Below are 17,477 nucleotides of genomic sequence, written 5' to 3'. Positions count from 1 at the left end.
AAGAATAGTCTTATTATGTTGCTGCATCCTAATTGACTCAGCCTGAAAGGAAAACAAACAATCTCTCTTAGTTTTCTGTTGTTAATTACTTCACTGAGATTATTATTCCATATCACTCAAATACGTCTCTGATATCTCTTTCGTTTAAAAATATATTCATTTAAGAAAATTAGAAATAATATGCTGAAACAACCTGATTAAAGCTTAGGCTGAGTTGAAGAGTGCGAGGTCTCTCCTTAGAATTGAACTTCTTCCCTGGACTGAATTTCCCCTGTCCCGATCTGAGGCTCTAACGATACCAGATGCATACATCTCATTATTATTAATTTCAATTTATCAGATATGTCCAGATATACTCATAAATTGGATTGAAAATGTTCGACAGTCATAATGGGAATTCCGTGTATTTGTTTACAGACATAACGCGTTAAATATTGTCGAAACGGCAACCTTCTTATATCACTAACTGGCAACTCAAAGCTCTCGCTGAAATGAGCAAGCAACGGTTTTGCATATCATTGTCTCTCGCCAATACTGTCAAACTTGATTAATTTACGGATGCAACATATTAATGCATATTCTTCATTTTCTCTTCACATATCACACACATGTAATCTGAAAGCACCAGCATATCAGGGTGAATTTACTATATGAAAACACAAGTTTTATCTTATCTTGATCGCATGAATGATGCTAAATCCAATAAGTAAGAACAGGTGTAAAGAATTAAATGCTTCACTTTTACTCATAGTAATTCGTTTGTGTTTGATCTTATTGACTTAAGGAAAAGATGATTTAGTTGTACAATTTATACCGGATCCTATGGTATGACCAAAACTTTCCCATCTTATGCAAAGCTTGCGATATTTGAAGAAATATAAGCATATTGCTAGTTTTCTAAGCTACAGACGAAAATATGAGACATTGAGCGAGCTGCCTACCTCCCGGTACCAGCCAATCAGAAACTGTCAAACAAACGTCTTGTAGGCAGTGGCGGAATTATAGTGGGGGGAGGGGGACACCTGGTCACGTGCCGCTGCCGCCCAACAACGGCGCCCCCCACCCTCACTAACACCATGGATAATTAAATTTTGATAATATTTACCCACTGCACACAAGTTAAATGATAGAAACACTGAAAACAAAATTATATGACTTGTTTTTTTCCTTTATGCATGTATTTAATGCTTGTATTTGCCAAAGAAACTTCACCTACTACTTCTTTGTAAGCTACAGCTGTTGGAAACAATGTAGTAATCTTCATAATTATAATCTCTCTCTCTCTCTCTCTCTCTCTCTCTCTCTCTCTCTTAGTTCAGTACATACAATATTTATGTGTATAGGATGTAAATTGTTCATATACATTAGTATGCATACATATATAAATATTGATATATATGTACCATATGTCAGTACACACACACACACATATATATATATATATATATATATATATATATATATATATATATATATATATATAAAATCCAAGGTGGAGCCCCTATTGATATATATGTACCATATGTGAGTACATGTTACACACACACACACACACACACACACACACACACACACATATATATATATATATATATATATATATATATATATATATATTTGAAATCCAAGGTAGAGCCCCTATTAAAGATTTCTAGATCCGCCACTGCTCGTAGGTATAGGGCTCATAAAATATGCTGCTTAGTTGTCGTTTGATCTAATTCATAATCAACAACTATTTTTTACATACTATTGTATAAACTTGTATTTTTCTCATTCAACATATATGTGGGTGTCAATGCTAACTTTCCTCTATTAACGATTTTCTGGCTGTTTCAAATTCGGCCCCATTCAATTCTTACGGAGCGATAAGTCAAGTGCCGCCCCCCCCCCCCCCCCGGGAGCGGTGGTGATTGCGTCACACTACTACGGGACTCCCTTCATTGGCTCTTTTCAAGGCTCATCCAGCTCTTTGTTAACGTCCGACTTTTTGCTTCCATCCCACTGTATGGGTTCTTCAAAAGAATAACAATGGAGGTATGAGGTAACCGAAGGCAAGGTCGTATCGACTGGTTTTATAAAAAAAAAAAAAAATAAATAATAAATAAAAAAATAAAAATAAGGATGATTGACCTTCGTAGACTGATTACTACCCGGAGGACTTGTACTTTTTGTTCGGGCGAAAAACCGAGCCCGATTCTCTGGGCAATACCTCACCAAGTTCGCTTCGCTGCTGTTCTTTTACGAGCTAACTAGCAAAGCAGAAAAAAAAGTTAAGATCTTGGAATATGGAAGGTGCGCCGTCATCGACCATTGGGGCCGATTCGTGAATAACCTTCAATAAATAATCTCCTCTCACAGTTCAGTCAGTTCACGTCAGAAACAACGTCTGCAAATTTTCCTCACGATTCAACTCCTGTTTCAAAATCCTTGTAAAATACCATTTTTCCAGGATTGCAAAAATATAACTGCTTTGAAATGTGTACATTATTTACATATTGTTTCATGTTACAAAGCTTGTAATGAATGTGATATCAATTGAAAATACAGAATACAAATATTCATTTATAAAGTATAGTTACTTGTAAATCTGTATTGCATATTCTTTGCAGCTTGAATTTCTTTTTCAAAAAAGAGCATTATTAATGCAATGGCAGTGCCCTGATAAAGAGTTATATGTGTATATTTTTTAGCAATCTATAAATGCTATATCGTAAACAAACGTTTTTTCAAGGAATTATACTCTTAGAATTTATATTTCTTTAGCGAAAACTCAAACCACTTTACAATAGCTTTCTTTTCTCAACAAAAGTCAAAATTAATTATGCAGCTGGTGTTCTTTTTCACCTCACTGATCTTATTTCCAGTCGTCTTCGGTGTTATTGTTTGTCGCTAAAGTTCAGATGAACACAAACTCGTTTTTCTGAGCTTTTACGAGTTTACTGTTGACGTGTTTTCAATTATTGTCCTATTTTAGTGTCCTAATGATTGACTGTGTCTTTATCACTATATCTGGGAAGCCATTGTGATGATATGTTTTCCTAATATAATCTGTTGCTAAAAATAGTACAAAGAGGTCAAATAAACTCTTTCTGGTAAACTGTCTCATCGACTTAGTCAGTTTAGTCTGATAGAACAACGATATATAGAAAAACAGTTACAATATTTTGTATTTAGTATCCAAGCTACCATGAATATTGATCTTCAGCATTTATCATACTCAACCTACTCCTGTCTTTGGTAAATTCAGTGTGTTCCGTTGTAAAGGTCGATACGTAGCCACATCACCAATTCCGAATTACGAAAGCGTTTCGTGAGATCAAAGCAGCCTTTGACTTTGTGCTTAATGAAGGGTGTGAGCTACATTCCAAGTAATGGCCAAAATTTATGAGTTAATTATGAAGGCTTAAATCTGTAAATAAGTGTTCTCGGAATATAACACAATAACATCAATTAGAGCAATAACATCAATTGGAGCAATTAGAGGAAGGCTTTGCGCAACAAACCCTCTTATAAAAAAGTCCCTGTGAAGAAAGACTCCACTGGTACACACTAGACTTACTATACTTACTTCATATAAAGTTTCTGACCAAATCCATACAATTCCAATATTTTGAAAAGACAGGCAAATTTACTCCATCGAATACTTTGGACCAGTCTATACTGAATAAGCCTGTTTCTAATCGTATTATTACATACAACGAATATAGATCCATTTGGAATGCTCAAACATTGTTCAGGTGATATATTCTTTCCAGCAGAATTAGATGCTTCAAACGATTTGCCACAATTTTTGCCGTAATTTCATAATTATTGTTTAATTAATGGAGAAGTTAATCTCCACTCTCCAATCACAGATGTGTTTCCGCCTTTTCGTTAGTTTGGTAGTTTTAGTTTTCATATCGTGAGAGTCCGACCATTTCTCTTTCTATAAAACGCAAGTGTACTCCCTCAGCAAGAGCTTGTTGAATTGTACTCCAGCCTCTGTGCTGCTTTGGCTTACACTTCTCATCTCAAGATCTAGTTGCAAATTCGATATAAAACAATCAGCCGTTTTTCCTCTCCTCTTTCTTTTGATTTCAGGTGGCTCCATAGCATCTCCAGTTCTTCTTCTTTTCCCTCTATCTCAAGTAAAGAACCACTTAGTTTCTGCGATTCTTTACCTTTCCTTAAGATCTTTCTTAAACTTGGACAAAACAGTTCTGAAATCAGAAAAGGTCACAGGAACTGATTCGTTACTCGCCATACTACGGAAAAACTCCATAACATTACGGTCTGTCCTTGAAACTCAAAAGTTAATTACTGCATTCATTTTTAACATTGTTTTTTCTGAAGGGTGCGGTTACTTTTGGGCACCAATTTATCTTCCACCGGAAGACGAAACGTAATCAAATCAAAATACGTCCCTTTCTTTCATTTTACGTGTTTTTGAAGGTGCATGGATATCGACAACTGGCATTTATTTCATGGTTTAAGACATTTTATTTCCTATTATTTGCCCTTCGCATCCATTTCCTGCTAAAAAGTACGAAAGTGGTGAAAATTAGACGCACATTTTACACCTTAACATCTCATTCATTTATTTTATTTCATAAAGCTAAAACAAATGCAACACAGCGGCTTTACAACGGAGCCCTAAGAGCTTTGTTAGAAGCAACGTTTTAGTGCAACTGATTAGTCATTTCATTCTGTATATATTGATAATATCGCGAGGTTTGACCATCTGAGCTGACTCATAGTTGATCTTAGATATTGTTTTTATTAGCTTCAACTTGGAGAAGAAGCATCTCTCACAGCTGGAAACACGTCTTATTCTGACGGTTAAAAACAATCTCAACATTATCAAAATACTATCTGGCTCCGCCGGTTAGCGCCTGGCGGCGGACAATCGTGGGACCCATTACTTGAACCCTAATATCATCGTTATTTTTATTCGTAGAAGAAAAGAAAGAGCATAGTTGGAATCCTCGTGGGAATGTTCATCAGAATAATGTATTCTTTTTTCTCTACAACTAATATTATGGTCCATTCGGATTCGGTACAGTTGTTTCGCCGTCTATAACGAATATACATACATGCATACATATATACATACATAGTCCGACCGTCAGCTTTATTTATAAGATATAGATATTTGAAGCACAGATATCAAGGTTGAACTGTTGAATGAACTGCAGAAACTCAAGTGGTCCGTCTTCAACAACTTTGGTCTGCTCTTGCCAGGCATGAATGCTTCCTTGGAGCCGCCTCGTTCTAACTGGAACTCGTCCTTGTTGATGCCATCAGGTGCTTTGTCTAAGTCGCAAATAGTACTAGACTAGGCATCCAGAAGCTTCGAAGGTTTCAAAAAGCAGAATTTGGCGTCCAGATCTTGGAGCTGATGAAATCTAGAAGAGTAACACTCCCCACCCCTCACCCTTCACCCCTCACCCCTCACCCCTCACCCCTCACCCCTCACCCCACACCCCGCCAGTGACGCCACTGCAAACAAAGCTTTTACCAGATAAACACAGACGGCTGCGTCTCCCTTATCAGGCCCGTAACTAGAGTTTTGCATATATATATATATATAGGTATATACAAGATGAAATACTTGAAAATGTTATTTTAGTTCTATTAAGAAGAAAAATTGGGTATGCGGTCTCTGAATGCCCTTCTACCGGATTAGTACTGACTTTGGTTAACAGCATTTTACTTATAATGTTGAAAATTTGCACTGAAATTCAAGAATATTTCTTCAATTTTATTAATTGATTCATTTATTACGTTAACGATAACATACATATTACTTTATTTGTTGTTATATTATATATTTTGATTTAACAAAAAAACAATAATGAATTATTACTTTGTAAGTACAGTTCAATGAGGATAGTCACAGAAAATATGGACTTCCAGAAATTTGGGAGGGGGCGCTGGTCGTTCGACCCCACGGACCCCCTCCCTCCTCTCGATATGGGCCTGCTTATGTTTAGTGTTCTCATCCCTTACGTCATGATGCCCTGCCATTGCCTCCTGGAGGTTAGAAGCATCATTCGTGTCGCTGTGTCATTCAGTCGAGTGACATTTGTTCAACAACTACTGATATCCTAAAGTCGCACTAGATATACGAATACTTCTGACTGAAAATAGATATTACACTTACTTTTCATTTATTAAGTTGGACCTGTAAAAATTCCTACTCATCCTTGCTGTACATTTGCTCTTTTGAAATCTGTTATTGCCCGAAGAATAGAGCTGGAGCGACGAATTACTGACTCGGGGGAAGGAACAAACAGGAAAGCCGGTGGCAGAGATAAAGAAAAGAAGGTACTATTCAAGGTCACACCTTTGACCTTCATTAAGCCTCCTGGAAAATGTTGCCTTTATGCACACACACACATACATATATATGAGTCTTATCACATCACCTTGATTCATGTTATACGCATTAAGCTACAAATGTCCCTTAATATTTCATTCGCTCTACCCACGAGACGACGAATTTTTTAGTTGAAGCCGTCGAATTTTTTATCAAATGAAAAATTCCCTTTCGGTTATCATATATGAAAAAATATTCATTCCGATTTAGAGCGAATTAGATATTAAATGATATTTGTAGCTTAATGCGTGTACATTACATACACTATATATACTATATATATATATAATTATATATAAATATATATATATATATTATATATATATCTATATATATAATATATATTATATATATATATAATATATATCGATAGATAGATAGATAAATAGATAAATAGATAGATGGATGGGCAGATAGATATTAGCTCACATTCTTCTAAAATTCATCTGTAGAGAAGGTACAAAAATTAATATATAACTGGAAATTAATCTGCATGTCGAACAGTATGCGCACTCACAACCGATTTCCAAGCTGGCAATGCATACGTCCATGTTTAAGAGATTATGCCTTGGACAATCTAACCTTCAATTCTTTTTTTTTATTATCCTAACGAAGTGTGAAAGTGTCAACATCGTGTATCGGGGGGAATCCGAAAATGGCAATTAATAAGCCTCTCATTCATACAATGTTTTCACGTATTCTTTGTCTTTTCCAGGTTGGTGTTGATATGGACCATTTCCCTCAGTTCGAAAACGATCTGCAATTCGTCGAAAAGATGATCGCTGAAGAATCCGTCTTTTGTCTCCCAGGAAAGGTATGGTCACATCTCACTTCAGGTGATCAACACTCATACATCGCTGGTAATGCCACAGTGGCTGTCACCCAACAAACAATGGCCTGTAACATATGTACATATATATATATATATATCTATATATATATATATATATATATATATATATATATATATATATATATATTTGTGTGTGTGTGTGTGTGTGTGTGTGTGTGTGTGCGCGCGTGTGTGTAGGTGCAGAATACACTGCTTAGTTCAACATAGGCGATTTGGTTTTAGTGGAACTTGCCTAAACCATCTTGAGCTACCTTGGAATTGAACTCAAACCCTTATGTTGGTAAAGCTAATACCTTTAGGAGTCTCTACCCTTTTAGTACTTTCCTCTCTATTTGAAAGAGGAAAAGGCATTGGGGGCGTATATATATATATATATATATATATATATATATATATATATATATATATATATATAGTATATATATATATATTTAATATATATATATCTATATATATATAGGATACTATATATATATATATATATATATAATGCCCTTTTCCCTTTAAAAAGCAGAGGCGCTAGAAGGGTAGTCTTACAAACCTCTACAGATGAGTTTGCCAGTCCTAAGCCACTTTCTTGCCTGCAGCCGACCCTGATACCCATTCACAGTTTGGTCAGCGGGTGAGAAAGAAGCAGGCCATGCAGGCGTGAACTATAAAAATCCAAATGCGAGGCCAGTACTCCTTCACTGTGTAGGTAGTATATTTATGTGTGTGCGTTTTGAGTTGACAGAGGGATGAGAGCATTTACAGAAAGGGCAAATCTGTGGATGTTTTTTGTGGGACAGGGAGACAATGGTGACTGACGGCATCATAACTACTTGCTGGATGATGATGATGGTGGTAGTGGTGGTTGTTGTGGATAGAGCTAACAGAACCTAGCGAGAGAATTGGAAATCAATGTTCCCGACATTCATGCTAGATCATTACTGCATATGTTCAGGGTTTTAATTCAAAGTATCTAATGTTTATCTTTCATAATCATATAGATTGCATGTTTATAAACTTTTCTGTTCGCATTCACAATCAAGTATCCGGATTTTTATTTCTCATAGGCTTTTAGTGATTGCATGCTATTGTAGCTACTGAATATAAACAAGATACGATAAACGAATCCACTGATCTTCTAATGCTTTTCTTTTCCCTTTGTCTTGACAGTGTTTCGATTACCCCAACTATATGCGAATAGTATTGACGGTGCCAGAGAAACAACTCATGGAGGCATGTGGCCGGATGGCTGCCTTTTGCACCAGATATTATCAAGCACAAACAAACAATGGTTTTGTTAATACAAATGGCCACAGCGTTGACATGGACGTCGATCATGGGTACTTGTCTACAAACGATGTCAGTGTTGGAGCAACCGTCGAGGAAGTGAAGGCCGTCAAGGCAGCATCGTTTGATCCAACTGCCCTCATCATGGAAGCTGAAGCTGATTAGCGAGACCCAATTAGTGTTCACGTTACTGAATCCACCTCAGACGGAATCAAAGATTGTTGGTCGGTTGTCAGACTGAAAGATACTATTCCTATTAATCATGGACTGTTATGAAGCAAATTCTGAAGAGGAAGTGATAGATTACTATGTATGTATGTATATATATATATATATATATATATATATATATATATATATATGTATGTATGTATGTATGTATATGTATGTATAGAGGGAGAGATATGGCGCATGTGTATACATACTAAATATTTTTCTGCAAGAATTTTATAATACATTTGTAATAAAGTGGCTTAACTTCCATAGCACACATCAGTGTTTCTCAGTGAATGGAATACGAAACGATTCTATGATTACTTCTAAAACGACCGCTCTCACATATCAGACGAGTAATTGATTGACGGAGAAGGATCATTTTTCAATTTCCCAAGGCAGATTATTCCCAATTTTATATTCACAAGTAAAACCAAAATATTCCTAAATATTGAAACGCCATTGTTTTCTTGAATAGTGAACAGATGTAGCCTATTTCATCAGAAAGATATTTCCTGAACAAATTTCATGTTTCATAGACATTTTAAGGTCCGGTGCTGAAGAGAGGAATGGCCTTTGTTGCAAAAGCAGGACTTAGAGACGAGGATGTGTTGTTACTTGTGACCAAGTAAAAGAACAACATTAAAAGTGATGCTGCACTTGGGTTACCAGTAACTGTTGTTAAAAAATAATAATAATAATGATAAATAAAAAGCTTTCAGAGGCCGAAAAATAGTTACTGGTAGATGTTCCATTTCTGAAAATTGCGGATAATGTTAAGAACGTTTATCCTACGTAATGTTTTACTCAAACAATAAAGACAAAATATGTTTAAACGTTCAGTTCTTCATTATCCTATTATGTTAGGATGTCCACTTAAGCAGAGTAACACGACGGTGAAAGCTGAATACAACGGATGGAAGATAGATGAATTGATGTACGAGAATTTTCCCAAAATCTTTCTTTCACAACCTTCGCTTTTTGAAGAGTAAAGACTGAGGGATGCGATGCTCTGAACTTCGGTTTCCAAGTGGGAGAGTGAAGAGCGTTGAGAAAGGAAGGAAGGAAGGAAGGAAGCAATGAATCCAGTATCCCATACTGAAAATCTCTGGACCACGAAATTCCGATGCCTTTTGAACAAGAGTTTCCGTTCTTCAATATGGAAATCGTAGCCCATCAGCGGAAGTTATCAGCCGGTTTTTATTTTGTACATAGAGAATTTTAGATGACGTGTGATATGTTTTAGTATAAACCTAACCATGTTTGTATTTTCGCAAGGCATATTTTTGCTCGTTTCTATTTCTGGATCTGCTTAATCAAATTGCAAAATCCATAGTAGACTGTAATAGAAGTTTCATTTTTCCCCTAAGAGCTTCCATGTCCTTTCATTGCTCTGGAACTGCTGAATGGTGAAACTCACTCAAGGTCAACATAATGTACAACAAGTTAACATTAAGAAAAATAAATAAAAAAATTTCTTTATATATGTGTGTGTGCATATATATATGTATATATACTACATATACATCTATATATATTGTGACAAATCGTTCCAAATATCTGGTTATTACACTTACCAATCATAGAATTCAGAGTTACCTCACAGCAGCCAGATATTTGAACTTTCATAGCAGATAAAGTACGACTGAGTACTTTAAAGTACCAGTGATCACTTGAAAAGCTTATTAATCATATGAGGTCTCAACATTTAGATGCACTAAAGTACATTAAATAGGTGAGATATCAGACTAAGTTTATCACAACAAGTGTGAGGTATCCTCATGGGCTTATGTTAATCAAACAACTAACTGTCTCCCCTGTCTTAACTAACTTCAAGAAAATTGAAGGAGCAGCACAATCTACCACTTTGGCATCTATACAGATTAAGCCCTATCTCTGGTGGTCAATAAATGAAATACTTATAAAAACTTTAAAATACACAATTTTTATTAATTCAAAATTTATAAGTGGAATGCAGTCTTACTATGTTGCAAAATTTTACTATTGAAAACAACACAAAATTCAATTAATTCTTGAATAAGATTAAACAAAATTAAATCAAAGGTCAATTGATCAAGAAATTAAATCAACGAAGCAAAATTTAAACTATTAAGAAATACTAAAGATTTGAAATGAAATCTAATTAAATGCAAATTCAATCACAAGTGGTTCAGTGTGAAATTAAATCAAGTATGGATTACTAAATCACTAAGAAACACTTGAGAAAGTTAATCAAACAAATTGTGAATTCATAAACATGAAAACACAAAATGTGTAAATGTATCAAAATTACCATAATATGAAACGTGAAAAACTAAGAAATTGTAAACACACAGAATATAAACAAAAAACACTTCCAAAAAATTGAACAATTCATAAAACAGAAAATCGAAATGTGGAAAAAATGAAAAAAATTCACCATATATTTTGTCTACTTAAAACTAAAAATATAACAATACCTTTTCACAAGCCACGTCACAAAAACACACTTTCTCTGGTCTTACCAAGGCCCCTTTACCATCCTTTCACACGCTGCTATAAAGGTGAATATCAGATTACACAATAACAAAATGGAGAGGGCCAACAATTTATTACTTTACGTTAACTGAGAGAGAACCAGTTCATACAGTCTCTTGAATAAGAATGAATCTGAATTCCATCTTCATTGTTGGAACTTCTGGGTCTATGCAACTCAATCCCAAAATGCATGGCGTCATTACAAGGTGAATGTTTTGGGCCAAGGCTCTCTGCAATCTTACAATCAAATTACTTTACAAGTTTATAAGTGACGTTTAAGAAAACGAGAGAGAGGGACTTCTTGGTTAATTTATCATTAACACTGTGCGGGCTCAGAATAATAAGAATTCTCTTAAATCAAAAATAAAATTCTTACATGACGTCATGGAATGTTCTAGAAAAAAAAAGAAGGCTGTCACTTCTTGAAAATGCTTTACGAGATGATATGCAAAATCTTTTTGGGAGTGAGATATAAGAATGACGTAATCAATCAAGTTATGTTCAGTAATGGCTAATCCAACATTAAAAAACAATACGCAATTGGACAGAAACAAAGGCAAGCGATGTGTTCAGTACGACACGTGGCTACTGGTATTAAAAAATATATAAGCTCACGAGGTTTCTTGTCTCAAGTGATGACAGCTGGAACATCCGGTTCTGAATCAAAGATCTCTCCCCTCATATACATATTTCAAATATTAATTCTAAGTTAATCTTATGATTTTGAAGTGGTTAAGAAATATATCATAAACTACTTTGTTTGTATGAAAATCCAAATATTCCTCTAAAAAATGAAAAATGAAAAGTTTTCAAGATAATTTTATTGTCGCTACCCATTGTAAACCTTCGTATGTTACATCGGGTGGTTCTTGTTGCACTGCCACTCTAAAGGTTGCGTCACGTGACACACGCTTTATTCACACGTTGATATCAGTGAGCACATTCTACTTTTCTGTTTATATGTTTTCATTTTTTCAGCGTTGAGACATGAAAACAATCAAATAGGATCATTTCAAATTTTATGGTTGCTTTGGAAGCAATATTGATTTTATGACAATTTTTTAAACATTTTTTATTTAACAATAGAACTGAGGTTTGATGACGATTTTGTTTTGATCAAATACATCAGCGATGAGTGTGTGAAAGTTCTGAAAATGTTTCGTATTATTCTGAAATTTGGCTACGTGTGATATTTTCTTACAGTTTTGAAATATATGACAAATTTCACTCCTATGGAACATACTATTATGGCCTTAATTTATGCAATAATCATGTTTTCACATTGAAATAATAGATAAATATGTCGCATGTTAGGTTGCCAGTTAGTGAATTTTGAAGGAAATCCTATGTAATCATGTAGCATCAGTTCTGAGCATAGCTGTACATTCAGTTCGACCTTTATTAGGATAATGATCCAGGAACTCCTTTTTTTACCATTGCCTATTATATAGACTATTATACTTTTGCTATTTACTATCACTAGATCTTTCATAATCATCTGGTGACTTATCTCCCATGCCTACAGTCCATTGCATTTCTCATCAATGTTTAGTAAAGTTAGTCCTTGACTGGTGGAGATCTCCAATATTTGTCTCCCACTTTGCTTTTCCTCATAATATCCTGTGAACTTTAAATAGCCGCTGAAGACTCCCAGAATCATTAATGCTTCTCCAGCATCCCTACTTCCTTTTAATACCTTTCTCCTATTACACCTAATATATCCTTGATTTTCACAGGTACTTATTCAAAGTCTAAGGATGCATAATGCCACCAACCCTCCCTTTCCTTGTCTTTGAGGTCTTTCACTACCATACTCGTATGTCCATCATGAGCCCATGGCATTTGGTCAAACAATTTAAGAATAGATGGGCGTGTTTGAAAGTTGACCAACATGATTAGTAGAAGAAAAGACCCCATATAGACTCCACTTTTCTAGCCCCGCTCCCTGCCCCCCACCCCCCCAAGGGGCGTGGCTACCCCCCTCCCCCCTCCTGATAGGCTCATGTACGTACGTGAGGCCTAAAAAGGGGTGGGGCAACCCCCAAAACCCCCAAAAGGGGCGTGGCCACCCCGACCCCATATAGACTCCACTTGTCTGGGGGGTGTGGCCACCCTGACCCCATATGGACTCCACTATTCTGGGGGGCGTGGCCACCCCTGACCCCAAATTGACTCCATTTGTATTATAAGCTCATGTATGTACATGAGCTCATAATTGACTCCATTTGTATGATAAGTTCATGTCTACATGAGCTCATAATTGACTCCATTTGTCTTACAAGCTCATGTACGTACATGAGCTCATATTAGGGGGGCGTGGCCCTCCTCCCTAACCCCAAATCGACTCCACTTTTCTACCCCTGTGACGTCACGTAACTCTAAGGGAATACCAAACCCATTCTTTCAACCCTCCACTATTCTGGGGGGGGGGGCGTGGGCCACCCCCTGAGAGGACGCCAGGGGGCAGGACCTAAACTCCCCTGAAACCGGAGGAACACCCAATTGACCTTCCATTTGTATTATAAAGCTCATGTACGTACATGAGCTTCATAATTGGACTCCATTTTACCATTTTGTTATATAAGTTCCATGTTATAGTACATGAGGCTCATAATTGACTCCCATTTGTCTAACAAGCCTCATGTACGTAAATGAGCTCATATTAGGGGGGCGTGGCCTCCCCTAACCCCAAATCGACTCCACTATTCTACCCCTGTGACGTCACGTAACTCTAAGGGAATAAAAAAATTCTTTCAACCCCTCACCCCAAATTGACTCCACCTTTCCTACCCCCTGTGACGTCACGTAACTCTACGGGAATAAAAACCAACATTTCAAGCCCTCACCCCAAATTGACTCCACCTTTCCTACCCCCTGTGACGTCACATAACTCTCCGCGAATAAAAACCAACATTTCAACCCCTCACCCCAAATTGACTCCACTATTCTACCCCTGTGATGTCACGTAACTCTCTGGGAATAAAACCATTCTTTCAACCCCTGACCCCAAATTGACTCCACCTATCCTACCCCCTGTGACGTCACATAACTCTACGGGAATCAAAACCAACATTTCAACCCCTCACCCCAAATTGACTCCACTATTCTACCCCTGTGACGTCACGTAATTCTCTGGGAATAAAACCATTCTTTCAACCCCTGACCCCAAATTGACTCCACCTTTCCTACCCCCTGTGACGTCACGTAACTCTCCGGGAATAAAAACCAACATTTCAACCCCCCACCCCAAATTGACCCCACTATTCTACCCCTGTGACGTCACGTAACTCTCTAGGAATGAAACCATTCTTTCAACCCCTGACCCCAAATTGACTCCACCTTTCCTACCCCCTGTGATGTCACGTAACTCTCCGGGAATAAAAACCAACATTTCAATCCCCCACCCCAAATTGACTCCACTTTTCTACCCCTGTAACGTCACGTAACTCTACGGGAATAAAACTTGACCCCACATAGACTCAGTTCACTGTTTTTTGCGACTCATGTCCCCTTTAATTGTTTTCAAATAACCGGGACGTTTACCTCATCCTCCTCCTATAAAATCTCTATATTTATATATGCACATTGCGAATATACTCTCTCTCTCTCTCTCCCTCCCTCCCTCTCCCTCAGCCGTTACATTTTGTTTTATATATATATATATATATATATATATATATATATATATATATATATATATATATATAAATCATCGTATGACTATGTCAAATATGTTATCTTTCCCGCTGGCATTGGTCAAAGCGGACTAGTTAATACGACTAGGTTGAATCAATATTTACCTGTGTTAGCTACATTCAGTGATGAAATGAGCAAAATTGGGAAAATATGCTACGTGGCTATAATGAAAAAGAATTTATCCCTGTTGGAGGAAAGGTGTGTGGAAGATTTATATATGAAAAACTTGTTAGCTAAATTTAAAAGCTTTGAGGTTTTAGATGAAACGTCGTCTTTGATACACGGTGGGGAAAGTGCTGGAGAAGATGTTTGTGGTATATACTAGGGCTTTGATGTGAAGGAACAGGTTAGAAAATATATAGTAGCCGTATGTTTCGTTGAAGTATTGTTTTTGAAAAAGCGAATGCATATATTATCGCGTTCGTGTTTGTACAGTTTTTTTCTAATGTATGTATTTTTATGGAATATTAATTCATTCCCCTGTATTTAGAATTGGTTACAAATATAAAATAACAATTCCGTCTGTAATTTGATTTTTCAACCTCTTTCAAACTCGGTATAATAAATAAACAAAATTGAAATGTGTACCTTTGTCCTCGTATTCGGATGTGTGTGTGTGTGTGTGTGTGTGTGTCGTGATTCATTATCAGATAACATTGACTCTGATATGGTTATTGGGGGAGATATCAAATTGATAAATATATATATGCATGATTTAACAGCTGTTGGTATTTGTTACACAAATATGAGGATTAAAAAAAGGAAGAAAGAAAGAAAAAACTTGTGATGTTTAAAATTCGGGCAAATTTGGTGTTGCCCTCCCAAATGAACTTCACCTCCTACGCCCATGGGAACCCAAACAGAAGAATTAAGTTCCAGTTGAAGAAGAAGAGTCTCCCAAAGAAATGCAGATAGAAGGACCTACATAAGGTGAAGTATCGACCCAGACAGAGGAAAAGCCAGCAAAAGAAATGGAGACCCAAACCGGGAAGTTATCTGCAGTGTTCCTCAATGGACCTACAAAGCTTAAGCTCCCGATAGACGAAAGTTACACCAACAAGGTCCTTCTCACCTTCTCAGAGCTTCATAATCTCCTGCAGAAGACTATGAAAAATGCAGGGAAAAACTTTTCACATACGCTGGCAAAGGGAATGTACTCTGAATGCGTCCAAGTAAACAACATATCTCTCCCATATCGCCTCCTCGAACCAGATTACCGCATTGATCTTCGAGGGCAGCTGAATTAATTGCTGTACTGCTTAGTGGGTAATTATCTTTTTCTACTACTCATTAACCTTCCTTTCCCCTCCGTTTTACGGCCGTCTCACGTCTAACGACCGAATATTTCAACTGTGACTCAAACTACCGCTTAAGCTGTTTTTAACTTTTGTTTAACTGCTTCTATAACTGATAATATTTCGTTTTTCTATCATCGATCTCTATCACCAACGATCGGTGGTTTTTTCTATCCTCGAATAATGAAATGTGGTACTTGAACTCCATAGAGTTGTGTGCTTTTTTTCGTTTTTCTACGACGATGACTTTTTCGATTTCCTTACTTGCTATCTCTGACTCGCCAGGACTCGCTACTATCGATCTTCTACTGATGGTCACCTTAGGCTAAGGCCCCACCGAATCCGTCGCGGCACGTCACGTGCATCCAACACGGCTATCCGTCTACAAGCGTGTCCGTCTTCTGCGCGTGTGGCCCAAACAGACAAACGAGAGACGGTTATAAGACGGACAATTCAAACTTCAGCAGTACTTGCGGTTATGAAGGGCGCGCGCGAGGTTTTCTTCTGACTCGGTGCTGTCAACCAAATTAGAGGCGTTGAACAGTAGGAAAATCTGGACTTATGACATAACTTTAGAAGAGGAAAGAGCGGAGAATATGCAAAACTCTTTCATAAGTTACGATAGCGTCCAGACAAGTTTTTTTTTAATATTGTCGGATGCCGCCGAAAACCTTTGACAAGGGCATATCTCGAATATCAGAATTTGATACCAATTACAGAAGATCCGTATCAACGTAAGAAACTTGTAGTAACTCTGAGGGAAGGATTACTGATTTAGAAATTTGTAAAGTTACACTTTATTTTATTTAATACAAAAATTAAGATTCGTAGAATTGTGTGTGAACTGAACACTTTGATACAGGAACTTCTGAAACAAAGATATTTACATAAATGTATCCATTAGAATATAATAAAAGAAAATACTGTAATCCTTTATCATAACCACCAATCATCACATTTGATTATAACTCAAAGTTGGGCAGGTGGTTCAAATGCAGGTTGTTGTAGGTCTACCACAATTTCTTCCTTCATGCGGACCCCAGCTTGGAGACGCACGTCCACGTGCGGCTAAAAACAAAATGTTTTGTTCCTTGCGCGTCCAGTCCGGTAACGCAACTGACGCCACGCACGCTCATGCGCCGTGTGGGGCCACTCATGTTTGAACTATGACAGTTGATCGAAATGCACAAAACGCGTAGCCGTGTTGGATGCGCGCGCGACGCACCGCGACGGATTCGGTGGGGCCTTAGCCTTAGAGTTTAAAAGGGTT

The 17,477-nt window shown here is 37.0% G+C and overlaps 1 protein-coding gene across 4 annotated transcripts in view; it reads left to right on the top strand.

The window, feature by feature from the left end:
• LOC135224516 (tyrosine aminotransferase-like) overlaps positions 1-9,535 on the top strand; it is a 113,785-nt gene extending 104,250 nt beyond the window's left edge. For all 4 annotated transcript variants that reach the window (XM_064263573.1, XM_064263571.1, XM_064263572.1 and 1 more), the window contains exons 10-11: positions 7,074-7,172; positions 8,370-9,535. In XM_064263573.1, coding sequence (XP_064119643.1) covers positions 7,074-7,172; positions 8,370-8,651 — 381 coding nt within the window. In that variant the 3' untranslated portion in view covers positions 8,652-9,535. The remainder of the gene's footprint in view (positions 1-7,073; positions 7,173-8,369) is intronic.
• Positions 9,536-17,477: the final 7,942 nt, after the last annotated feature.

This window comes from Macrobrachium nipponense, chromosome 12, assembly GCF_015104395.2.
Source record: "Macrobrachium nipponense isolate FS-2020 chromosome 12, ASM1510439v2, whole genome shotgun sequence".
NCBI classification, from domain to species: domain Eukaryota; kingdom Metazoa; phylum Arthropoda; class Malacostraca; order Decapoda; family Palaemonidae; genus Macrobrachium; species Macrobrachium nipponense.
Note: the sequence above shows the minus strand (reverse complement) of the source record. Positions and strands in the feature narration are given on the sequence as shown.